The 25,980-nt window shown below is 38.1% G+C and overlaps 1 protein-coding gene across 2 annotated transcripts; it reads left to right on the top strand.

The window, feature by feature from the left end:
- The first annotated feature begins 15 nt into the window (after nt 1-15).
- Nucleotides 16-24,286, top strand: LOC132034458 (flowering time control protein FCA). Of its 2 annotated transcripts, none has more exons than XM_059424814.1 (18): nt 16-613; nt 5,623-5,693; nt 6,335-6,413; nt 10,793-10,875; nt 10,953-11,004; nt 11,134-11,201; nt 11,746-11,812; nt 12,395-12,474; nt 12,563-12,630; nt 12,770-12,832; nt 12,911-13,073; nt 17,268-17,351; nt 17,494-18,006; nt 18,321-18,515; nt 18,598-18,804; nt 18,880-18,915; nt 23,411-23,456; nt 23,765-24,286. In XM_059424814.1, exons 1-18 carry the CDS (start codon nt 310-312, stop codon nt 23,770-23,772), a joined length of 2,187 nt encoding a protein of 728 aa, XP_059280797.1. In that variant the 5' UTR covers nt 16-309; the 3' UTR covers nt 23,773-24,286. The 2 variants fall into 2 exon arrangements, with proteins under 2 accessions (XP_059280797.1, XP_059280796.1); XM_059424813.1 differs by having other exon boundaries at nt 17,446-18,006.
- The last annotated feature ends 1,694 nt before the right edge of the window (nt 24,287-25,980 follow it).

The raw sequence follows: 25,980 nt of genomic DNA, 5'->3' as shown, positions 1-25,980 counted from the left end.
ACACGCTAGACGTCAGAGACTCACAGGTGAACAAGTAATATATTCTCTCGTCCAAACGGAACGACGTCACTCTGCCATAATCGAATCACACATTTATCAGCTCCGTCATTCACTACACACACACACCCTCTTTAATAGCCATTTCCATTAATAGCTAGAGCAAGTATAGCTTGTTCTTTAAGTTAAGCACAAAGAACTCTAGGGTTTATGAGACCCCAATACTCGAACCCCATTTTTCTTCAATCCTAAAAAATTCTAGGGTTTAAGAATAGATAACTGTATTCGTGAACCCAATTTCAATAAATCTTCATGGATAGACAACATAGAGGAGAGAGATATGGAAATAACAACAACAACACAGAGCCACCATTTCATTACAACAACAAGCATTCAAGGGGTGGTCCACCATCTCCTCAACAACATCAACATCGTCGAAATAGCCCTGATGCATACCGTGGACCCCGCCACCACCGGGCTTTCGATAGCCCTCCTCCTCGGTACCCTAACCCTACTGATACTGGTGGAGCCCACAGCCAGATACTGCCTCCGCAACGTCCTCTTTCGGGCCAAAAACGGGGTTACCCCTTTTCTGATAGAAGTGGCTCTTCTCCAGGTATACCTCTAACTTTTCATATTTGCTTTCCTTCTTTATTACAGTAATTTGAACGTGAGTTATTTACAATTGGAACAAATTGACTCCAGTAGAGCAGAATGGATATTAGTTAGTTAGCAGAAATTGCCAATTTCTTTACGACCAACAGCAACAACATACCCAGTGTAGTCTCACAAGTGGGGTCCGGGGAGGGTAGGATGTATGCAGACCTTACCCCTACCTTTGTGTGGTAGAGAGGTTGTTTCCGATTGATCCTCGGCTCAAAATTAAAAAAAAAAAAAAAACCCTACAGAAGCTAAGCAGACCTTCCTAAATGAACGTGGATCTTAGTAGCTTTGTTGGTTGACTACCTGAACTTTCATCTTGTTGCTGAGGGTTCGATTCCCCACCTAGTAAGCCCCTCCCCTATTTCCCCTTCCCCAACCCTCTTATGTAATAAATCTTTTATAGAAAAACAAGAAGTTCCTAAATGAAAGAACCAAATACTAACATTCCACCTTTTATCTTCATAAAAAATACAACCCGATTTTGTTTGCATGATACTTAAGCCAAACAAGATAGTATCTACAATTCATGCTCTACCAACTCATTTATGATTGATGGAAGTGGATTCTCCAAATTCTTTTAATGAAGCAGCACGCCAATCGTACAACATAACCATTCCTCATATTATAAAAACAAAATTTAGTTTGTGAAATTTTCTCAAGGAAGAATGAATTATAGTGGAGACCTTGTCGAATCAACCTTGGAGTCTCCACCTGCTCTTCAATTGTTTTCAATGCATTTGGATTGATTTTTTTTTCAAGATGGTTGTGTTTTTGGATTTTTATTTTTTTCGTTCCGCGTTTTGCGATAATGATTGAGGAAAGGGAGACAGAAAAGTGAAAGAAAGGAAAAGTCAGCATTGAGGATCAAAAAAGAAGAAAGTCCATTAAAAATGAAAAAAAGGAGATTTTGTCGTTATAGAACACAAAATTCAATGGAACAACAACAACAACAACAACAAGCCCAGTATAGTCCCACCATGTGGATATTATATAGTCCCACCATGTGGCAAAATTCAATGGAAGCAATGATAAATAAATACAAATAGAAAATGAAAGGGAGGATATGACCCTGTATGACTTTTCTCTTCTATCTTTTTTGAAATTTGAAATACAAAAACTAGAAGAGAAAAGTCATACAACATGGAGTCTAGCAATGTAGTTTGACTCTCATGTTGATCTGAATGTATTACGTAGAAAATATTGCTCGATAATCGGGTTTGATCTTGTTGTCCAAGTAATCCCGTACCATGATGTATTTGAAATAGTAGTAATTAGTGAAATAAAAAGAAAGGGGAAATTCTTTTATGGTAAATTTTTTGGCCGTTTTAGTTATTTCTCAAGAAGAAAAGAGAGGATTTGTTGAATGAAAGTACTCAACATTACAGTACTTGTATACTTCTAGCCTAAATCTTATTAAAAATGGGAGCGTATGGATTAATTCGGATCAATATGGAATTATTACTCTTAGGTTATTGTTCCAATAGATAACTCTTCGATAGAGTTCATTATATCTGAGCGCATGAGTTTACCTCCATCTATCGGAATGATTGGTCTCAATTCAGGAGGAAGAACTAGTAATAGTATCATAAGGGATTTGCCTTTTTTTATTAATTCCTGTAGATTGGATAAAAACAACTCTTGAATGAGGCCAGGGATGAATCGAAAAAGAACTCCTAGTTACTCTTCGGTAGGGGTGGGCATGGTACGGTATATACCGAATACCATACCGAAATCGAAATATTTAATACCGTGGTTTCGATATTACGGTATTTGGTATGCATTTTAATATTGTTTGGTATTCGGTGCGGTATTCGGTATTTATAAAAAGAATACGGAGATACCGTATACTATACCGAAGTTTATACTACATATACAATCCATATATATTATATTTAATACTATTAAATAGATAGACTAGTTTTTGTACAAAAAAATACATCTCATTCAAGTTAGATTTTGGATGTCACTAAATGGAATTTTTGGTGTAAAATTGTACAGGACTAAGGATTATGCTTAATTTTGGTTAATGTTGTTTAGACTTTGTAACTTCGACTACTCTATCGTGATTCAAATGTCATTTTTGTGTAATTGAATAACGAAAAAAATTGTTTGTACTTTCATTTGAATATGTCTACATGTGTAAGGTGTTAGTTTAATATAATTGAGACGTTCCTTGAAAAGTCGAAGTCATAATCCTTTATTATATGAGTATATATGTAAGTTGAAGTCAAACAAACTATGGTTATTGAATTACCGTACCGAAAAATACCGAAATTGAACTTTGAAATACCGAACCATACCGAATTATTTTGGTATGGTAATGGTATAGTATTTTTAGAAACCGAAAACCGAAGTTACCGAACCGAAGTTTCAAATACCGTACCATACTATACCATGCCCACCCCTACTCTTCGGGGTGGAGTGGAAGAAGGAGGATTCTTGACCTCGGAAAAGGATGCAATGAATTTGAACTCGGTTATAAAACTGTGCTGTAAAGGAGATGAAATCGCCGTTCTTTCACTTCCCGTTACTATTTTCAATGTCCAACCTAATTGGTGCACCCATCCATCCACACGAATTCTGGGTGCTCACTAGAACTTTATGTGAACTACATTAAGTTCCTATATAAATATTCTTTTTTTTTTTCCCCTGAAATGGTAAAAGTAAGTTCCTATATAAATATTTGTGAAAGGAATAAAGATCTACACATGGTGCGCATTAACCTAGAGACAATATGTGATAAGAGTGCCATGAAAGGTCCTTTGGAGGGTGATGGAGAATAAAAAAATTTATGATTAACTATGTAAATGCCATAAATGATATGTATGATGGAGCCCTGATTAGCGTTAGAACATTAGCAGGAGATACAAGGAGTTTCCCATAATAATGGGTCTAAATCAGGGATTGGTATTGAGACCTTACTTGTTTACCCTAGCTTTGGATGAGCTAACCAACAAAATACAAGATGAGGTCCTATGGTTATGCTATCTGCTGCCGACATTGTGCTAATTAGTGAAATCGGCGAGGCTGACAACCTAAAACTTGAATAAGGAAAAACACTTACGACAACTTCACTCTTCTTGTGCTGGCTAAATTTTATAGAGTAAGCTATTAGGATAAGTAAGATCGAACACATGCAATACGATGCAAACAATGTAGTTATCTAGGCTCGTTTTAAGAGAATGGGTGACAAATGAAAATGTCACTTATAGAATTAAATCTGGATGGTCCTTCTAAAAATGAATTATAACCGAATGTTTGAAACAGAGAAGGGCATCGGGTTGTTATGTGATAGAATGATGCTTACCAAAGTGAGAGGTAAGTTCTATAGAACAAGTTTAATATTAACATTGTAATATAGTAGTGAACGTTGGCCGCTAAAGTCTAACATGTTCACAACTGAGTGTTGCGGAGATGCGGATGTTAAGATGAATCCGTAGTCATTCAAGATTTGATAAAATTAAAATGACCACATTTATTAGAAGTTGCAAGTAGCACACATTAAGGATAAAGTGAGAAATAGTCGCTTGAGATGGTTACAAATGTCCTGCATCAACGTATAGACCTATACATGTGAAACTATGGTATGTGAAGGTGTTAAAAGAGGTTGAGGTAGACCAAAATAACAGAGAAGGGAATTGTCTTGAAAGACCTAAATAACCTGAGTTGCGTTATATGGAGATACATATTCAATGAGGGTTCATATAGTCAACCCCAACTTGTTTGGAAGGTAATTTTCTCGGAAGACCTAAGTCACATGAGTTGAGTTATATGAAGAAACATTGTCAGTGATGGTTATAGTTGAACCCAACTTTTTGGGACTGAGGCGAAGTTGGCTCATATAAATATACATAATGTTGAGTCAGAGTTAATGGGTGCTTGAGCACTCTCTTCACTCAACGTGGGCCCGCCCTTACTTCTTACAGGCCCTCTGCCAGTGCGAGATAGCATTGATTTGCGGTATTACAACTCTTTAAAGCAGTAAATGTGTTGTTTCTCTGAGTTAAAGTCAAATTAGATCCCCCAGGGCCTTGGTCCAGTGGTAAGAGCATATCGTGTGATGTGCGGGTTTGGGACACGTCACGGTTCGGATCACGTCGCAGATAAACATATGGTATTAAGTGGAGAAGGGTAGAGGGGTTAGCGCATCATCTACCGAGTTTTGAACCGTGTGCCCACTGATTCCGGTGATTTCTCTGACCAAATTAGAAGGACGAATTACCCTGGAGTTTGCAACGGCACTACGCTAGATGTGGCTTGTGATCTTGTGTGGGCTTTAAAATGGTCACCTAGCCCAAGGATGATTGCATGGTGAGCCAGCATTATTCAATGGGCCCTAACACCTCGAGCTTGAAGAGTATTCTAATTTATTTAAACTTAGTTCTCAAACCGTTATTCTATTTCAGATGTCTCTTATGTACTTTCTAGATCAGAATGTCAGGCCTCATGATTCTTTAACTGGAAATCCTGTGTATATAATATACTTAGTAGTTACATGTAGACATACTTTATCAAGAAGTTGCATGTAAGCATATTGTTGGTCAACTCTCTGTGTGTGTGTAAATATATATAAGAATGCTCGTTTTCTTTGCATACAGGCTAGATGAAACGAAACTAAAAGCCCTATAGTTTGCTTGAACAAAAAGCTAAGTTATTGTTTATATATATATATATATAGAGAGAGAGAGAGAGAGAGAGAGAGAGGGGGGGGGGGGGGCACATTACTTGGTGTTTATTAATGAAATTTGTTGACTAAAAAGCAATGGCGTTTTGCTTGGTCAGTGAAATATAGATTCTGTGTTCTGTTAAGGGAGTTCCTTGGCGCTCACTGTTGTCTTAGTGTATAATTAATACCTGATAGGTCCTTTATTCTCCTCTGTTTTTTTTTTTTTTTTTTGGGGCTTTGTTTTAAGGGTTTGATTATACTTTTTAGTGTATTCATTGTTATCCATATTCATTCAGAACAAGTTGATGGAGGTGGTTTTGCCAAACTTTTTGTTGGATCTGTCCCAAGAACAGCAACGGAAGAAGATGTAAGTCCTTATTAATGTTTATATTTGTTTTTTTTTTTTTTTTGTTTTTTGTTTTTTGTTTTCTCTTGTTGTTGTTAATACTCATAATAGGCGACACTAGTATTTGGTTCCTGCTCTATATGCTTCCTTGTTTTCCTACTCTATATGCGTCCTTGTTTTCCAGACGGCACACCTCTCTTTTTTTACCATATTTCTTTATTCTTGCCTTTTATATCTAAAATTGGAATGGACTTAGTTCGTCGTGTTAGCAAACTGTTGACCTTGATATCGTGTTAAAGAGGGAAGAATAAACTAACGTTGCGAAGGGACACATAATATGTTGGTATTTGGACTGACTGATGACTTGCAGTTGATGTCGGTTTCTCTTAACAGAAAGTAGTTGAGCCGAGCATTTTCTGAGCACTGGTCCTGCCTGTGACAAGGCAGTCACTATGACTTTGCTTGCCATGACCTGTGTGCTCTAGGAAGTTCATTTCACTGGATATTCTTCCCTTTAACTTCTAGACATCAATGCATATTATTTGCCAAGATTGCTGCAATCCCATCTTTTCCTTTTATTCAACCTGTATCATTTGAGAGTGTGCTTGTTATTCTTCCTCAACGGTCAGTCCATTTAGTTGCTCATTCTTGGTTGATGTCAGATCCGACCTTTGTTTGAGGAACAAGGACGAGTACTCGAGGTTGCTTTCATCAAAGATAAGAGAACTGGGCAACAACAAGGTATGTATTGCTAGTTTTTTCTTTTGCAAATTTGCTTTGGATCTACATGTCTCTTTTCAGGACCTTTGAGGGCTGAAGGAGCAGTATAAGATCTTGTTTGATGTCAATTATTTTTCCACAATTGTCTGGATGCCTGGTATTGATTGCAACTGTCTTTTGCATTCATGCTGTCAACCAAGGAGAAGACAAGAATAAAACTTATGAATCAACCTTTCTGTGGCAGTTGACAATAGTGAAGAGGGGTTCTTGTTATGTAGAACAGGCGTTAGTTGGAGAAACTAGAGTGTGGGATTGTTGTATTAGGTTATGTGAGCGTAAGTGTTTTCTGTGTTTACTTTGTGGAATCTCTGGATGTACAGCACTTGAGATACTGACATTTGGATTATTACCTAGTGCTATGACCAACTTCTATTGCATTGGAGTAGTTATATGATTTCTTCAGTTGTTGTAGACATGGAAATTGGTCATGTTGATGCATGATTCTTTCTATAGTAATCCAATTTTGGAATGTTTTATGGATGTGAATCTGTACCATCAAATGGAGATGGTGTGTCCAACTGGATGTTTAGCAAATCTCCTTTAGAAGTTAGTGATGAATTGCAAAGTATTTCTTGGTAAATTATCGTGTTAATTAGCAGTCCAATATCATCTACTTTTCACTTCTGGGGAATGATCGACTTATTGAAGCTTGCCCAGATTTCATCTGAAGCTTATCTTTCATAGTGGTTGATGTATGACAACAAACAACAGAGCAAATGAATAGATTCTCTCTTTCATCAGAGTGTTGTGGCTGACATGGCTGCTAGATGCTGATTTGAGATACTAGTGAAATTATTCTACAGTGCTATGTGTATTTAGACATTTATTCTTCTCCGCTAATATCCTGGTCCGATGAATGCATATGGTTGATTTTGAAGCCACACCCTGCTTTAGTTAACGGCTCCTCGATATGTTGTATGCTTATCATTTGCATCATGCGGTGTGTGATTAATGAGTGTGTCTGGTGGGTAGATGCGTGGATGGCTTTTCATTGCCATTTTCTATTTTTCTGGTGCAGTATCGCGTGTTTGAATGCATCCCGGGATTTTTTAAATATTTAACAGGATGAATGTGATGTCTAGGATACTAATATTCCATCTTCAATTCATTGGTTGTGCTAATTGGGGCCTTGTGGCCTTGTGGATATTTGCATTATTTACCCCAATGCGAGTGAACTCTTCAGTGAATGCTTCCTAATGTTTGTTTGACGATGTTCACGGGTGAATGAGGTTCTTATGATTGATTTGAGATACTGGTGAAATTATTCTACAGTGCTGTGTATTTAGACATTTATTCTTCTCCATTCATATCCTGGTCAGATGAATGCATATGGTTGATTTTGAAGCCACACCCTGCTTTAGTTAACAGCTCTTCGATATGTTGTATGCTTTTTATTTGCAACATGCGGCGTGTGGTTTATGTGTTTGTCTGGTGGGTAGATGCGTGGATGGCATGTCATTACCATTTTCTATTTTTCTGGTGCAGTATCGCGTATTTGTATCCCCAGGATCTTTTAATATTTACCAGGCTGAATGTGATGTCTAGGATATTAATATTCCATCTTCAATTCATTGGTTGCGCTAATTGGGGCCTTGTGGATATCTACATTATTTACCCCTATGCGAGTGAAAACTTGAGTGAATGCTTCTTAATGTTTGTTTGATGATGTTCACGGGTGAATGAGGTTCATATGATAATGGTTTGAGATAATAGTGAAATTGTTCTACAGTGCCTTATTTTGACTTTTATTCTTCTCTATTCATATCCTGGTCAGATGAATGCATATGGTTGATTATGAAGCCACAGCCTGCTTTAGTTAACAGCTCCTCGATATCTTGTACGCTTATCATTTGCAACATGCAGTGCATGGTTAATGAGTGTGTCTGGTGGTAGATGCGTGGATGGCATGTCATTGCCATTTTCTATTTTGCTGGTGCAATATCGCGTATTTGAATGTATCCCCAGGGGTTTTTAAATATTTACCAGGATGAATGTGATGTCTAGGATGTTAATATTCCATCTTCAGCTCATTGGTTGTGCTAATTGGGGCCTTGTGGATATCTGGATTATTTACCTCAATGCGAGTGAACTCCTCAGTGAATGCTTCTTAATGTTTGTTTGATGATGTTCACGGGTGAATGAGGTTCTTATGATAATCTAGGCGTTTTAATTTATCTGGATGTAATATTAAGTACTATAATCCTCTTGGTGCGGTTGGTTTTTGAGATTTGGCCTCAGGGTCAACAACAATTGTCAGATGTAATGGTAGTTGCTCATTAATAAAATGCATGTTCATCGTATGCCGCATTGTGTATATTCTAGATTTGCTTCATTACAGGGTTGTAACATCCTTATAGAACAAAGAGGGTTATGCACACTGCTTTTTGCCGTGTGGTGGCATGGTTGATATATGATTTGAGTACTTTAATGGATAGTATGTGTAATTTTCTTGATGAAGTTCATCATCAAATGCAGGCTGCTTTAGCAATTTCCTCGTAAGATGTATTATTTTATCTGTGGTTGGCTTCATTCTACTAGTGTGGTTGATTGTGTATTATTGATTGCGATCTCTGGGGAAAAGGTCCCTTTGATGCTTTTCCATTAACAAATCCCATGAGTTGCATAGCATGTGTGTTCATTAAGCTCCATCAAACAGCATATTATTTTCTCATGACTTTGTTGAGCTAACAACAGATTATTTTGTCTGCACGGGACCCTCATATTATTGTCCTGCTTTATAAACATTGGTAGTGAGTGTATGGTTTGTACCCTGAGTGTTGCTACTTTTCAATTTTGCCATATATCATCATTATGCCACAAAAGGTGGATAGTGTTGGTGATTTGACAGACAGGTTGCATGAATGACACGGTTGGTCAACACTGCATGCATGAGAACAGTTTCACCACTAAAGTCTCTAGGGAACTGTAGAAAATATATCAGGAAAAAAGTAATAGTGGTATGATAGATGTTTGATGTCTGTCACCATCAACAAAAATCAGGGGAGTACGGGTTTTTATTTTGAGATATATTACAGTTAAAGTGGTTTAATGTGCTATCCGCTTTGCATACTGTTGTCAGTTACTTCACATAGGAGTCAGGTTACTGATACTGATTTTCAGTGATGGGGTTCTCTCTTTCGTTTCTCTTTGTGCTTTGTATCTTTAAGCTATTTCCATTGTCTGCTTCTTGGTCTTTGATGCAGTTCCCATGTCTGTCCTTCATTCACTTCTTTATAGGTGTTTGTTAATCGATCTGCATCAGGCTATGAATATTTTGTGATTGAATACCTTGTCCTGATTTATGCAATATTTGATTGTACTACATACTTGACAAGTGATGTATGGTTAGCCTCATTCGTGTTGTCTGATTAAGTGGAAGAATCCCCACTTGGAGTATTTTGATTTGTATTAATTCTGTGCTATGTAAACTTTTAATTTTCAAATGATTTCTCAGTTACAAGATTTCCTCTGTTTCTCCACCTTAGTTATTAATTTTGTAGTTCTGAGATGGCACTTGTTCTTTTTGTTGCAACTTTAAGCACCCTTATTTACTCCGATATTTATGATTTTATGAAGTGCATGTTCCGAGATACAAAGACAATTACAAGCTTCCACGCTGTGGTCAATCGATAGCGCTATCTACCTACAAAATGTATTTGGTTATTTTAACTTCTAGAATTTTTGGGAGAACAGGGCGTTCCTGCTTCTCCTCTTCTACTATTTAGTCTTTGTGTGATTAACTGAATGAAAAAGAAAAATGTTACAATTGCAGAATATATTATTCCCTCAATTCTTTGATTTAATTCCATTTTCCTTCAACCTGACTTTCTGAAATAGCATTCTGAGAAGGCTGAGTTCAGTAACTCAGTTCAGTCATCAGTGACCGAGGAGAGATTGAGAGGAAGAGGCTTGGAACTATCATAATTTTGTCTTTGGAATAGTCAGACATTGTAAAGCCATTGGGGTTTCAAATGGTCTTATATGGGGTTAAGGAAGTACATGACTTTGATTGGATCTCATATCTACGTTAGAGATACCTACCCGTTTGGGTGGTGTATTTGGCTGACTTAAACAAGCAGCGTGCATGCCTCACTGTTGATGGGATGAATGAATATCATATATGCGTGTTCAAGCCCGAAGCCTTGTGGGCTTATAACTGAACTATTGATTTTGCACATCAGCAAAAAAAGAAGATTTGTTGTCGCGAACTTCTCATTGTTATATTAGTGATTCATTACCCTTTTGCTATCCCTTAAGTCCATTCTGTGTATTTGCTAATGTATCATGCTGGAGAAGTTTTTGGAATCTGATAACATCTGGATATAACTCGACTTCTGCAGGATGTTGTTTTATTAAGTATGCTACTTCAGCTGAAGCTGACAGAGCTATAAGAGCATTGCACAATCAATATACTTTGCCTGGGGTAAATTCTACTGCTGAGATACTGGAAGATTTTTTTGGCTCATTTTTCAATTCTTAATTCATCTGTGTATTTACCAGGGAATTGGTCCTATTCAAGTCAGATATGCAGATGGTGAACGTGAACGCCTTGGTAATTTCTACTCTCTTTTTACTGAGTTACCTCAGCATTTTAGTTCAGATAGTATTTCATTTGAGTTGGTTGAAAGGGACTTTATGCTTGTTAGTTTGTTACTCATTTTTTGTTCTTCTCTTTTGATAGGTGCAGTCGAGTACAAGTTATTTGTTGGGTCACTGAACAAACAAGCTACCGAGAAGCAAGTTGAAGAAGTACGTACATGCCAAGATATTCTTTCTTTTCCCTTTTTTTTTTTTCCCGATTGGAATTTCATCTTTTGCATAGATAGCTTTCTATTAATGCGCATAGCATGTGACGAATCCACAACTTTGCATTCTTGCATAGCTGCTCAAAGAACCTGGTTCTTTGAGTGCATAGGTCGTAGCCAAACTATGTAACTCCTTTCTTGATCCACAAAAAGAAGTCAGTTTGTTCCTTGTATCTTCAAATCCCCATCTAATTTTCATAACATACTTACATTTACACACGTCTTCGTGGATTAATTATAGTAGTCGCCCACCAGTGAGGTATTGAAAAACTTTCCAATTTGGTGATGCACATATTACTCCATCATGTCATGTGAGTGTGACACGACACAGTACATAGCTTTTATTGTCAACAGATTTGGCTTGGAATATGAAATGCTGTTGATTTTCTGAATGATTTGCTTTTTTGTGTGCTTTTCATCTGTTGTGTAGTGTATTTATTTATTGAGAAGTAACTATAACTAAATATATTTTTTTCGATCCCTTTCAGATATTTTCACCATATGGTCGTGTTGAAGATGTCTATCTCATGCGTGATGATACGAAGCAGAGTCGTGGTTTGTGTTATTGAGTCTTTTTAATTCTGTATGAATGCGCACCTTGTCTGTGCTTGCTATGCATGATGAGACCCAGTTTCTTTTCCATGATAGTGCCTAAAGGCTCTGAACTCCATATTTCAGGTTGAAGCAAACTTATGGCTAACTATTGTTGAGCATTCCTTTGATGCTTTGCAGCTATAAGGATTTACCTATAGGCTCATCCTTTCTTAGATGTCCACTATTTTGTTTATCTTGACCAATAGATTAAATGGTCTTTGGAGCCATATTGACATGTTAACCTGTCTTGACACTTCGTTTTTTTATACTCTCTTAGATAGCACTAGTAAGTGCACGGTCCTTTTGTTTTCACTAATTTAATTGTGTAAAAAGAAAAATTAGATGTTACTTTTCTGAGGGAAAAATATAATCTTAGCTTTCCCATAGTCCTTGTTTGTTCTCTTACTGAGTTCTAACTACTGCCTGGATTACTTGCACTGGGGGATGCTGAACATTTGAAACAATAATTCAAGCATGAAGTGTTGGGGTGTATTGTTGGTAGTTTATTTCACCCTCACTAATTTAACTTTAACTACTTTGAAGGTTGTGGATTCGTCAAATATTCTAATAGAGATATGGCAATGGCAGCTATAAACTCTCTGAGTGGAAAGTATACAATGAGGGTAAGGTTATGATCTTAATAGTTGTGTTCCTGGTTTGATACCATTATTAAATCCTTTTATCAATTTGTAATTGCCTTTACAATTCCAGGGGTGCGATCAACCTTTAACTGTTCGGTTTGCTGAACCTAAGAGACCTAAACCTGGAGAACAACCTAGGTATTTCATGAGATACCAATGTGCTTTATTTTATGAAAAGAAAAGATGTTCCAGAGTAGGCTTCACTTGAACCAGTGCATTTGTTGTTTTCTGCTAGTTAGTGATAGTTTGCTTTATCACTCTTTTTCACTCCTTTCAGAGGTGGTGGACCAGCTTTTGGTGGACCTGGTGTTGGACCTCGCTTCCCAACACCTGGGATTAGGTATTAATTAAGTTTTTGCATATGCAACTGAGGTTTTCCCCAATATAGAACTGACTCTTCGTTTCCTCTGGTATGTAGACCGCCGCCTAATATTGGCGAGCCTTTGCAAGACCAAGTTGGCCCTAATGCCTGGCGTCCTATGAGTCCACAAAGTCTCAGGCCAATTTCCAACCAAGGGATGCATGGGTTTGGAAATCAATTTCCTCCTAGATCCGCTGATACAACAACGCCTTCTGCTTTGGTAAGGAAAACAGTGTTGAATCCTCTGTTGCTGTCGGATAAACTGTTTATGAGGGGAAAGCTGCAACTGTGTTGATGTAATTATTTGTTTGTCCTTTTTGAGCACAAGCATTCATATGTACTCAATACTAACCCTGTATAATAAATAGACTGGGGGGTGACACGGTAAATGTACATCTTCTGTGTATGTTGGTGGTCAATAGTTGCAGGGGGAAGCAAGCCAGTTCTGGTAAATATATTTGTACCTCAAAAATATGTCTAGCTAGGTAGGAATTAGAGAGATACATCAGGTATGGACTACTGCAAATGACACCATCTGTTACCTACCCTTTCCTGGGAAACTAGAATTAATCATCCTTATTACCAATACATGCCATGGTCATTTATTTTTGACATTGGTGTCCCGGCGGCCAGCTTGCGCTCACCTCAACTATTCTACCAGGTATCTGCTACATCCCACCAATACAGGTGGGAAGAAATCACCTAGTGTGTTTTTTGCCTTCGCTGAGATTTGAATCTGAGACCTCATGATTCTGCTCCCACTTCATTGACCACTAGGCCACATCCTTGGGTGCTACATGCTATAGTCATCACTAGAACCAATTCTTAGACCTGTAATACATCCTGGATTTATCTGCAGATGCATGTTTTCTTATTGCATTCTTGGTCAAATTTCTTTGGGTGATCTCTGGTTTTGTGAATGCAGGAATTTCATTACCTGTCCTTACATTCAAACACAAACTACTCATATACTTGTTACTCCTTCCGTCCCAATTTATGTGGCACCATTTGACTTGGCACAAAGTTTAAGAAAGAAAGGTTGACTTTTGAAATGTGTGATCTAAAACACGTCTTAGACATTTGTGTGGCTATAAATCATTTCATTAAGGGTAAAAAGGAGAATTTTAAAGTTAAATTGTTTCTAGTTATAGAAAGGTGACATTCTTTTTTTTTCTTTTTAAACAATGGTAACGTTGTATTCCTCAGCATATGCTATGCTGGCAACCTTAAAAAAGGAACAGAAAAGAAAAAGGGATAGATACTACTCACAGAGAGCCTAACAAATCTACAAGCTCTGATTCCTCTATTTCTTTCTCTTTACACCCGAAATAAAAAGATACAATACAATTCCATTTAACTATGTGAACGGAATTGGACCTATCTTCGAAGCTTCTGCTATTCCTCTCTCTCTCCACACAGTCCACCAGATACAGTGGGATAATTCTCCACCATTTCTTTTGGCTCTTGCTTCCTCCTCTTCTAATCCGGCAACTCAGTAGATCTGCAGTGTGCTCAGGCATGGTCCATTTTATGTTTGTGAGGGTAAAAAATAAAGCCCATAACTGTGCAGTGAATTTACAATGCAGAAAGAGATGGCTGTTGGTCTCATCTGTTTCCCCACATAGTGGACATCTGGAGACAATGATCTGTCCCTTTCTCTTCAAAACTTCCTGAGTCAAACAAGCCCTTCTAACTACCAGCCATGTAAAGCATTTCACTTTAGTTGATACTATATTTTTCCAGACATTGTTCCACAAATTTGCTGGTTTCTGTTTTGTTGTGCATTGTCAATTTCATAGACCCTTTTAACTGAAAATTTCCCATCCTTGTTATGTTTCCATCTTAATAGAGTCTGAATCTGATGTAGTGCCACTGAAGCCCTCTAGTTCATGTAGCAAATTTGCCACCCTGTCCACTTCCCAATCATTCAGAAGTCTCCTAAATGATGAATCCCACCCTTGAGTAGTCCAACACTCGTCAGTTGCCTCAGGATTGTTGCATATGATGAATAAATCAGGGAAATGTTCCTTCAAAGGGGTCTGATCCTTCCAAGCATCTCCCCAGAACTTTGTTTTACTACCATCTCCCACTTTTATGGTAATGTTCCCTGCTAGCTTAGGCCAAAGATCTCTGATTGTTCTCCAGACCCCAACTCCATAGGGTGTAGAGCTGACATTACTACACCAAGGGCTATATTCACCATATTTGCATTTGATAACCTCCTTCCATAAAGCTTGACCTTCTTATTTCATTAAGAGGCTATTGTTCTGTCTCCCAGGGTTTCTGATGCCCATTCCTCCAAGAGATAAGTATTGAGTCTTCCACCTTGTCAATCTCTTTTCAACCTTCTCTACAATGCCATCCCATATCATTGCCTCTTTGTGTCTGTTGCCCAGTGGCATGCCTAAATAAACAGTAGGCAGATGTTCCACGTTGCAGCCTAGTATCTCTGCCAGACTCTGCAAGTTGGCAACCTCTTTGATTGTGAACAAATTACTCTTCCCCCAATTTACTTTCAAGCCTGAAGTGGTCTCAAAAAACAGAAGTATCAATCTGATGTAGTTTATCTGTTCCTCAATGGGTTGACAAAAGATAACTGTATCATCAGCATAAAGCAGATGACAGATTTCCTTAGCTTTGCCCTCTAATACCTCCTATTTGAAAACCTCTGATCCACCTGTTTTGTATTGCTATCCTCATCATACTGTCAAATCCTTCCATTGCCAAAATAAAAAGAAAGGGAGATAGAGGGCCTTCCTGTCTAAGTCCCCTCCCTAATGGGAAGAATCCAACTGGTTCACCATTCACAAGAATAGAAAATCTGACAGTGCTGATACAGAACCTAATCCAACCCAGCCATTTCTCCCCAAATCCCATTTGTCTGAGTAAGTTCACCAAGAATTCCCGATTTACATGGTCATAAGCTTTTTCAATATCTAGCTTGCACATGACACCAGAGACATCTCCTTTCAATCTAGAGTCCACACACTCACTTGCAATGAGTGCGGCATCCATGATCTGCCTCCCTTTTATGATAGCCATTTGGTGTTTGTTAACCAGCCTGTCTACCACCTTTTTCAACCTTTCAGCCAGAATCTTTGCTATCACCTTGTACATGCCAGTAATCAGACTTATAGGTCTGAAATCCTTCAATTCTGAGGCCCCTGCTTTCTTAGGAATGAGAGCCACATAAGTTGCATTGAAACTTCTCTCAGCATGAAAATCATGAACAGTGTTCTTGATATCATCTTTGAGTAGATCCCAGAAGTAAGATAAAAGGACATGGGGAATCCATCTGGACCAGGTGCCTTTTCCATAGCACATAGCTTGATACTATCTAAGATTTCCTTTTCATCAAATTGTCTCGGTAACCACTTCTGCTCCTTCTCAGTTATACATGTGGGGTTCATGAGCTGTAATTCTGGTCTCCATTCCTCTGGCTTTTTGTAAAGATTTTGATAGAAACTTTTGATTGCCTAAGTACTTGGTGTTTTGATCCCCTTGTTTCAACCATTGAATTCTTGATCTTTGTCTCCACCCTATCTCTTCCATTTTAGCCACCTTCTCAAAATCCAAAGCTAGGTTTGTTTTTTGAAGAAGGTCATCATCTGTGAGACTTCTTTGTTCCTGGATGGATTCCCAGTTGGCCAATTGGTGTACATCTCCTCTTTTTCCTGTTTCCAGTTGCCTCTGTTGGATTTACTCCATTCTTTCATCTTTCCTTTTAGCATTTTCAGTTTTTCAGCTAAAATATACCCTGGTCTGCCCGTAACAGTGAAGGATAGCCACCACATTTTCACATTCTCCTTGAAACCCTCAAGGTGACATTTTTGGGACAGAGGGGGTATAAAACAAAGATTACTCCTAAATTCAAACATTAATTGCTTCTTTATAACTTATATCTGATATTTGTCTTGTCTAGAAGCCAACATACTAATAAATAGAATAGAGGCATAAATTATCATGTCTCTTTGATTGTGTTCTGATGTCCTCTCATCAGGTTTTAGAATTCACTGTTAAATTTTTGCTTTGATTCATCTAGGATTTTAGTTTTAGAACCCAATTTACAATGTGTCACTCTTTATAATTTGTGTTTGATGATCTAATCTGAATGATTTTGTGATCTCCTAATAGCAAACTGCGAGCTAAAGTGGTATCAACGTTATCGCTAGGCATAATTCGAGTAGAAGACCATCTATATGGTTGTGGCATTTGGTTGTATGTATCAGAATACTTAATTGGAACGCTTTATGGGACTACAACTTATTTAAATGTAATTTCCAGAAGAAATTGCCCCCGACTAACTTTTGATGGAGAAATAGTTTATTGAATATCCAGAAGATGCTGTTGCTTGTGGGCGTAGTTTCTCAATCTGTATATAAATTACAGTGTATCTGCTTGCACAAACTTTTAGGGTGGCACCTTCGGGGGTGTTAGTGGCACTGGAAATGGGTTGCTTACAGGACTTGCGGCTTCTTCTGCTCCTCCATCGCAACTGGTATGTGTTTATAGAAACTTGCTTAATGTTATTTCAATCTTAAGAATGATTTCTGTTTGTTGTTTTTGTGCTAAGTTGTTTTTCTGTTGGCAAGTCTACTCAACAATTCCCCACTGTTGGCCTACAAGTTTCTCCACTACAGAAGAAGCCACTTCAGTCACCACAGCATTTACCATCTTCCGTGCAGCTTCAGCCTCCAGCCTCAACACCTCTGTCACAGGGACCAACTTCTCATGCTTTATTCAGACAGACAAATCAAGTACAAATGTCCAACTCTGCCGGTCAAAGTCCTTTCCGTCAGGGAATGCCGTTGCAGCAGTCGCTTGGTTTGACTGGTCAATCAGCTGTTTCTCAGCCTCAGGTGCAGCATAATATGACATCTCCCATGGGACATACACCTTTAAGTAACAACATGCAAATACATGCTGCATCTGCAAACACAAACCAGCAGCCTTTTCAGCAGCAGTTGGTCCAACATCTTCATCCACCACCTTCCCAACTAGCACAGATGTTGTCTCAACAGACCCAAACGCTGCAGGCGAGTTTTCAATCATCACAGCAAACCTTTACTCAGCTTCAGCAACAATTGCAGCTCATGCAACCATCTAGCCAAAGCTCAGCAGTCCACCAGGGCACCCAAGATGCTAAACAACAGGTACACTTGAGAAAGTTTTCATGATGGAATTTCTTGAAAATTAGGATTTTGCGGTTCTCAATTTTTTCTTTTTGAATATAATTTCCTATGGTACTGGAATGATATATGGTCTCTACTGGCCATTGTTCTCTATAAACTTGTATGTTCTATCATCTATGGCCCATTATGTCCTTTGTTTCATCCAGTTCTAGTTGGGGCTCAGTTTTGTGTTTTCCTCACCATTACTATAAATGTTTCAAGAATATTCGAGTATTGAGAGTAAATGTTACTGTTCGAATTGAGGTTATTTCCTCACAATGTATGTTGTCCTGCAGTCTCCATGGCCTGGGCATGTTCAACAGGCGGCACCTAGTGGCACTGCTGTCCAACCAAAAGCAGATGCACTTCCTGCTACAGCTGCTGCATCTGGAATCAACCAGACTACTAGTCTGGTGAAATGTAATTGGACAGAGCACACGTCCCCTGATGGATTCAAGTACTATTACAACAGTACTACTGGAGAAAGCAGGGTAAATATCTGCTGTAGTGCCTGCGGTTATTCTATTTTTTAGGCCACCTACTAAGTACTTATGCATTGTTTTTGAAATTTAGTGGGAAAAGCCGGAGGAGCTGATATCATATGAACAACAGCAGCAAAAACTGTCGATCCAACAGTCTCATATTCAGGTTCAACCACGGGGATTTCCTTCCCAACAAGTTCCTGAAATGCAAGCACAGCCTCGGAGTCAGCTTCCAACACATGTCCAAACCCCAGTGCGCCCTCCTCAATTATTGCAACAAGCTTCTCAAGCTACTCTGGTTTGTATTTAACCATACTTCTTCATAGGACTTGGATTTCAGTGGATATCTTATTATGTGGTTTTGATTTTCCAGTACCCAGTTGGAATGACAGGTCAACAATCGATTCAGGTACCATTATGCTACTATTGTTCTGATCATATGTTTTCAAAATCTCTGTAAATCATTCACTCAACTGTAGAAAATGGCCCTTAATATTCCAGTAAAATATTTGCCAGGCTGGTGATGTAGAATTTATAGCTTGTGATGTACAGTGTCAACTACTAAGTCATGTAGTTTTTCTCAGTAAAGGTAACATGTACTCCCTTAGGTTAAATTTGTTTGTCTTTTCTTTTTAGTCTCTTTCAGAAAGAATGTCTCTTTCCTAATCTGACAACTCTATACTTCATCATCCTACATGGCACGTTAGAGACCACAAGATTAAAGGACATTTTGGTACATTATACATATCTTTAGTTTTAGACCACAAGATTCAAAAGTCTTCTTATGTCTTAAACTAAGACAAACAAATTGAAACAGAAGGAGTATTATAGAACTTGAGCACAATGGCAGTGCTGGTAACCATATTTATAGAACAAAGTTACATCAGTGGATCCTTGGTGCTACTTACGAGGATTCTACAAAGATTCTAAAAGTTCTAAAATAGACTCAGAATCATCTATGTATGCATCTTTCATTACCCCAAAAATGAAGAAGTAAGACATAGTTCAACTTGATCTTCTGGATGGAAGTGTATCTATCTTCAAATTATCTTGCATTTCTTTTCTTCCAAATAGACCACCAAATGCAAGCAGGTATTATTTTCCATTTGTTCTTCTGCCGGGTACCTCTGCGGCTCTGCCCAAGCTGCTCCAACATGCCAATAATTCGCAAGTCAGTCTAGCCATTGCTCATCTAATGACTTCATGTTTAAGAAAAGCTGCCAAAGCTGGTTAGTGATTGCACAGTGAATAAGCAGATGATTGTTACTTTCCGACTCTTTCCCTCAGAGAGAGCATTTTAAGCATAACTGAATGGCCCTTCTCTTTAAGTTTTCGAGTCAGGCAGGCTTCTTTAGCTATCAGCCAGACAAAACAAGCTACCTTGTATGGAATGACTTTCCATGTATGTTTCCAAGGCCACAATGTAGCTTGTTGACCAGTATGAATCAAATCATCATAAGATGATTAGTTTGTCCCTCTTGTTCCTCAAACCCTTTGAATGCTCCAGGGCAGAAATACACTCAGTAACTCTGTGTATCTCCCTATCCTGTAGCAGTCTTCTGAAGTTCAAGTTCCAACCCAACGGTCCCCTATTTGATTTACTGCTGCATCCTGTTGTTAACTTAAACTGAAGATATTAGGGAAAAGGATCTTTAGAGACCCCTGTCCAAGTTAGTTATCTATCCAAAAAGATGTCTTCTTCCATTTCCGACGTTGATGCTTGTATTTTCTTTGAAAGAGGACCATAAGCTTCTGATTGTTCTCCATACACTTGTGCCATAGTAGTGGTGACCGCATCTGAAATCCAATGCATCCCATTCCCATACTTATCGCTGATAACTCTCCTCCACAAGAGTTGTTCTTTAAGGCCATATCTCCATTGCCACTTCGTAAGTAGACTTGAGTTTTGTAGTTTCAAGTTCCTTAGGTCCAGACCCCTTTCCTTTTTACTTCTGATCAATGTATTCCATTTTATCAAATGAAAACACCCCTTCTCTGTTTCCTTGCCATATAAAGTTCCTTTTGAAGGCCTCATATATCTTGTCAATCTTTGTTGGTAAAGGAAACAAAGGCATCATATTAGTTGGTAATGAGTCCAGTTGATTAAATCAATCTATCCCCAATGTCAACTACTGACTTTCCATCGGACCGGTCTCCTTTCACATTTTTCTAGCATCCAATCCCAAATTTTCATATCTTTGTGCCTTGATCCCAAAGGCATCCCCAAGTAAGTAGTTGGAGGAGAACTTGGCTCACACCCAATATCCCAGTTAATAATTTAATCTCTGGCACCTCATTTACTGGATACAGTTGGATTTTTCTAGTCCATACGCAGCTAGGATGAGCCTGGGGGCTAGAGTTTCTCAGATTTAGCTTCACAAAGTACCAAGGAATCATCATATAAAAAGATGAGTGATCTCCAGGCTTCTTTCTTCTTTACGTTGACTCCTCTGATCCACCCATTTATGTTTGTAGTTTTAACCATGATATTTAGACCTTTCGTAGTAATAATAAATATGAAAGGTGTAAAGGAGTCACCTTATCTCGAACCTCGGAAGATAAAAGCCCACTCATCTCATACACCCCACTCCTGGTGCCCATTTTCGAACTTTGTCAAAACTCCCAACCAACACCTATCGAGAAAATCGCCATCGGACAGAGTGGAGACCCCTTTGATTATCACCCGATTACTGGATAAACTTGTGCCAAGATCTGAGTTTCCTTGGTTGGCTATTTACCAAGTCTGTGTATCAACATGTGTAGGAAGTCTAGTACATGAGACATGTTTTGGAGGTGGGGAGAGGGGAATAATGACATATTTTCTATTAAGTCTTTCTATGAGAAGCTTCTGAGAGGAGGAAACCTTTCCTTATCTTCTGGTATGGATTCCTAGAGTACCCAGAAATGTGTGTTTCTTTAAGTAGTTAGCTGCGAGGGGTGATTCTAATGACAGAGAATTTGAGGAAGAGGAAAATTACGTGTGTCAGTTGGTGCTTCATATGTAAATGCTCGGGTGAAGATGTGAACCACCTCCTATTACATTGTCTGGTTGCATCTCGTTTGTGGAGAGAAGTACGGGGTTGGTTTGGCTTTCAGTGGGTGATGCCAAGTACAATTAAAGAAGCAATGTTCAGCTGAACTTTCAGAAGGCGGAGAAGATGACGTAGGGTTTGGGACGCCGCCCCACTTGCACTTAATGTGGACTATTTGGAGAGGGAAATGAGAGCTTTAGATAATTTTGATGAAAATATAAGAGCTTTAGATAATAAAGAAGAGCTTTGTACACCTGAGCTTTGAGGAGTAGCCTCTTTTCCCTTATAATGTTTTGGTGCACCCATGAGACCCCATTATATATGGGTGGGTGTCTTTCGTTGAGAACCATATCTTTTTGTGAGGTTCCTCTACCTTTTGGTATACTTATTGTATATGGGTATTTATGCCATCTGTTAGTTATTTTATTGCTTCATAAAAAAGAATTAGACTTCACTGTCAGCAAATCTTTTCGTCTCAACTGCAAAACATTGAATGAAATATCTGGTAGACTGATCACAGATCTGCGTTACCTTTGTATTGCTACTTGACTAATAAATCTACCAAAGTTATTCAATTTATCAGAACAGTAAAAGTTTGCCGGATGATCCTTGAAATCCCATTTTTTGCGAAGATTGCCAAGCCCCTCCGAGGCCAAATGCATTGTGGAAAGACATTCTCCTGATTAAATTCCTTCTGCGCTCCACCCATTCGTACCATGTTCCTGATTTTGAATGACTCCTAATAATTTCGAATGACTTAGTCACTTGCCGATAAATAAATTCTATAATCCATTTGAATCCTTAAATATAGTTTTTAAACAATCACTAATGAATGATTGAAGAAAAACTAATATCCTCCAAAGGGTTCTGATGTCCCAGTGCCCGGTAAAGAACTCATTAGTGATTGAAAAGAGTTTAGCACCTTTCCTCAATAGACGTGCCTGAGAGCATTTTCTTCCGCTTCAACTACTAAGTCATATCTTACCATCCTGTCTCTTCAATTTGACTCCTTATGAAGTAAATAAAAAAGTAGAAATATCTTGAACTCAGTCTCTAGTAATGAAATCATCTATGTGCTTATGTTCTTCTGATACCTGCTTTCTGCATTTCCCTTTGGTGTGCATTACCCTTTGGTGCTGAAGAGTGAAGATGGGAGATTTTTCCTGTTATGGGTTCCACACTCCTTACCACAGTACTTGACGAAATGCCTGTGACCATACTTTTCCCCGCAGCTGAGAAGGGAAAGGATGAAAATTTTGTTCGTTCTGTTTGGATGTGTTTTCTCCGGGTCCAAGTACTCCGTGTCTATTTGGTTTTGGTTTTCTTTTGTCTAGTAACAGTCAAACTTACAAGTGGCTTTAAGTCGAAGCAGCAAAATAGTGGCTGACAATCACTGATGTCTGTTTCCTCATCAACCCCTAATCTGCTTTTGAGGGGGCTTTCTTCTTTCGTGTAAAGACAGTTTGGTGCAACCTTTTCTCTGTTAGTGGTCAAAGAAACCTGTAAGCTCCAATTGAGCCATAAGGGCCATTTTTGGTATCATGCTTTACATTATCGCAGTTCAACTTTCTGCTAGAGTTCAAACTTTTTGTGCTTTTATTCGCAAAAAAATCTTCAATGATATAGGTTATTATCTGGTCTTTGTTTTATCGTCAATATATATGGTAAATTTATGTAGCGTGATTCATGCATATCTGCAGTAACAGTAAGGAACAAGTTGATTGATTAAAGGATCCTCAATTATTTCGTAATGTTCTTATTAGTGTAGCTATCTAATGAATAGATTGAGGACTATCAGTAAGTGTAAGAGGGGATGGACTTGTTTGTGGTGCATTTGAGTGCCATATCCTCTAATCTTCTTACTCTTCACAGGGGATTCAAGCTTCTCAGGAATGGGTGTGGAAAAACAAGCCTGCAGGTCTCTTCTTTTCTACAGAATTGATTAAGTTGGTCAAGAAATAGCTAAAGTGTCTTGATAATCTTGCAACCCTTTTGTTTTGGCGGGTTGGTGTTCAAGCATATAAACATTCTAGAACTAGGGTTTATGCATCAGCTGTGAGTTGGAGATGTAAAGTTACTGTTTAATTGAGATGGGCTTTTCACATTGGATGTGGCTATGCAATGGCCAGGCCGTTGCATCTTTTGCTGAGTGGCATGCTTGTCCATGTCTTTTATTTTACAGTTGAGAATTTTCTTACTTACAGTTATTGTTGTTTATGTTCACAGGAGCTTGAGTTTTGTGGCTAAATGATGCACTTAGCTGGAAGCAGATGCCACAATTTTGTACTGTGTTACCTGATTACAAAGGAGATGTAGCATTACTCTGTGAATATCTTTTGGTAGAGAAATTTACAGTGTTGAGTACACTATCCCAAGGAGTCGATGCTCTCATGCCCATCCATGTGGTAGATTTGAATGCTTAGAGATTACATTGTGTGCTTCCTCAAGGTTTCCAGCCTTTTCTTGATACTAGCCCCTACTGTATCGTATTATACCAGAGCCCATAGTCCGGTTTAAAGATGTCTGTAGTCTAGAAATAACCCCCCCTCCCCAGCAGCCTCAACAAAACCAAATCATTCGAGCGTCATAATTTGTTGTGTATGAGATGGTTGCATTCCCTTGTATTATTATCTGCTTGGGCCACCATTCATTAGCTTTTATTACGTGCTTTGTGTCCTATGGCCCGTCTTTGGTATGTTAACATGTATAACGAGCTATAGCTTTCTTAAGTGACGTTCTCTTGTTTTATGTTCTGCTTGACGTCTATATTTCTGAGTTCATATTTTCCTTCTCTACGTTTTTGCTACTTAGGACTCCACGTGATCTCCTATTGTTTGTTTCGTTTCCTGCAATTTGGCAACTCTGGCCTATTTTTGTTTCGTATCATGCACTTTGGCAACTCCAGTATTATATCATCGTCTATGTTTGTTACTTCAGGTCCCAAATATTGAAGTGTTAAGAAAGTGGGTGCAAAAACTTTAAATATCAGACGATAGGGACTGAGATATATATTATCAAAACAATCAGCACTATATTTTGGGGGCAACAAATAACCACACCAGCAGGCTTCCACCATTATCAGACCAAATATGGTATCGTATTCATCACAATTTCCATCCGAAGTCTCTACTCTTACAATATCAAATGGCAATATTTCGAAAAATGTCAACTTTTTACAAACATTTTCCCTAACCAATCTGTTTTGAACTGTTGAACAAAGATTGACAATTTAGCTCCATTGCGATGAAGCTTGTGACTAAGGTCGGAGAAGCTGAATGGAGGAATACTTAGGATACCCCTAATTTGACATGTTTTATTCATTTACATGCCTGAACTAATCTCGATCACGACTACCGTTCCAAATTTGGCAATTTGATAGCCTTGATTTTTTAGACGTTGACGTGACAGAGAACATGATACACCCTTTTAGGCGAATGGGGTTACAAAAAAATATATAATAAAATAACTTTTAAGGAGGGGTGTTTTCAACAACGTAATCATATACAATGACTTATTTGTTTCAATTTGTATTACTTCTTGTTTCTTCTTAATATATAATCCATATTTTATCCCAATTGTATTTCTCCTTATTTTTTCTTTAGTTGTCTGCGTAATTTTTTTTTTCGGGCCAAACCTGTAACTTGGCTAGAACTCTATTGTTTTTAACCAATTAAACATGTTTTAGCCAATAAAATTACGAACTCTAATTCAAGATAAAAGTTGCATGAATATTCTCAGTTACATCGGAAAGTTGTATTTCAAACTAAGTTTTCGATTTACAGCTCCATATATCAATTTTTAATTCATAGTTTCAGTACAGTTCAGTGTTTTAGTTCAGTTATGAAATATTTATCTTACTTATTCATTTTAGGTTATGTTATTTCATGTTGTTGCTGTTGTTTCTCAGTACGCCTTTTTTCCGCCATTTAATTGGCAATAGATTTATTAAGTGTTGTAATGGTGTACTCAATCCTTATCGTTTTGGATGCAGAGACAGGTCATTCGACCCAGGGGCGGAGCTAGCATAGTAGTCGGGGTTTCGGCTGAACCCAGTAACTTTGGTGTAAACCCTGTATTTGTTTTTAAAAATACAATCAAGCAATTCAAGATGTGACCGTTATAGAAATGTTACAGAAGATCCCAAGATTCCTTCAGCCTTTATTAGCTTTTATTAGGCTTTATTGCCCTTTATTATCCTTTATCACCTTTTATTGCAGTATTAATATTGGTAATTAAGGGAGCATGATTTCTGGGTCGTGCATCCCATACCTCTAGTATAAGTAGAGGTTCTCATTCTATTGTAAATCATCTGAAATCATATAGCAATACAACATACTTACTTTATTCTCTTATCTCTATACTAGTAAATTTGTCCGTGCTTCGCATAATGTATTTATCAAAATTATAGCGTAAAAGGAATATCTAAATCTAAGAGAGGGAAG

Source organism: Lycium ferocissimum, chromosome 10 (genome assembly GCF_029784015.1).
Source record: "Lycium ferocissimum isolate CSIRO_LF1 chromosome 10, AGI_CSIRO_Lferr_CH_V1, whole genome shotgun sequence".
Taxonomy (NCBI): Eukaryota; Viridiplantae; Streptophyta; class Magnoliopsida; order Solanales; family Solanaceae; genus Lycium; species Lycium ferocissimum.
Note: the sequence above shows the minus strand (reverse complement) of the source record. Positions and strands in the feature narration are given on the sequence as shown.

Bases quoted from the DNA above. Each gene is read 5' to 3' on its own strand.
- LOC132034458 (XM_059424813.1), top strand. From the start codon at position 310: ATGGATAGACAACATAGAGGAGAGAGATATGGAAATAACAACAACAAC. The intron at 11,813-12,394 runs GTTTGTGTTATT...ACTACTTTGAAG, and splicing joins TGATACGAAGCAGAGTCGTG to GTTGTGGATTCGTCAAATAT. The intron at 18,516-18,597 runs GTAAATATCTGC...TTTGAAATTTAG, and splicing joins GTACTACTGGAGAAAGCAGG to TGGGAAAAGCCGGAGGAGCT.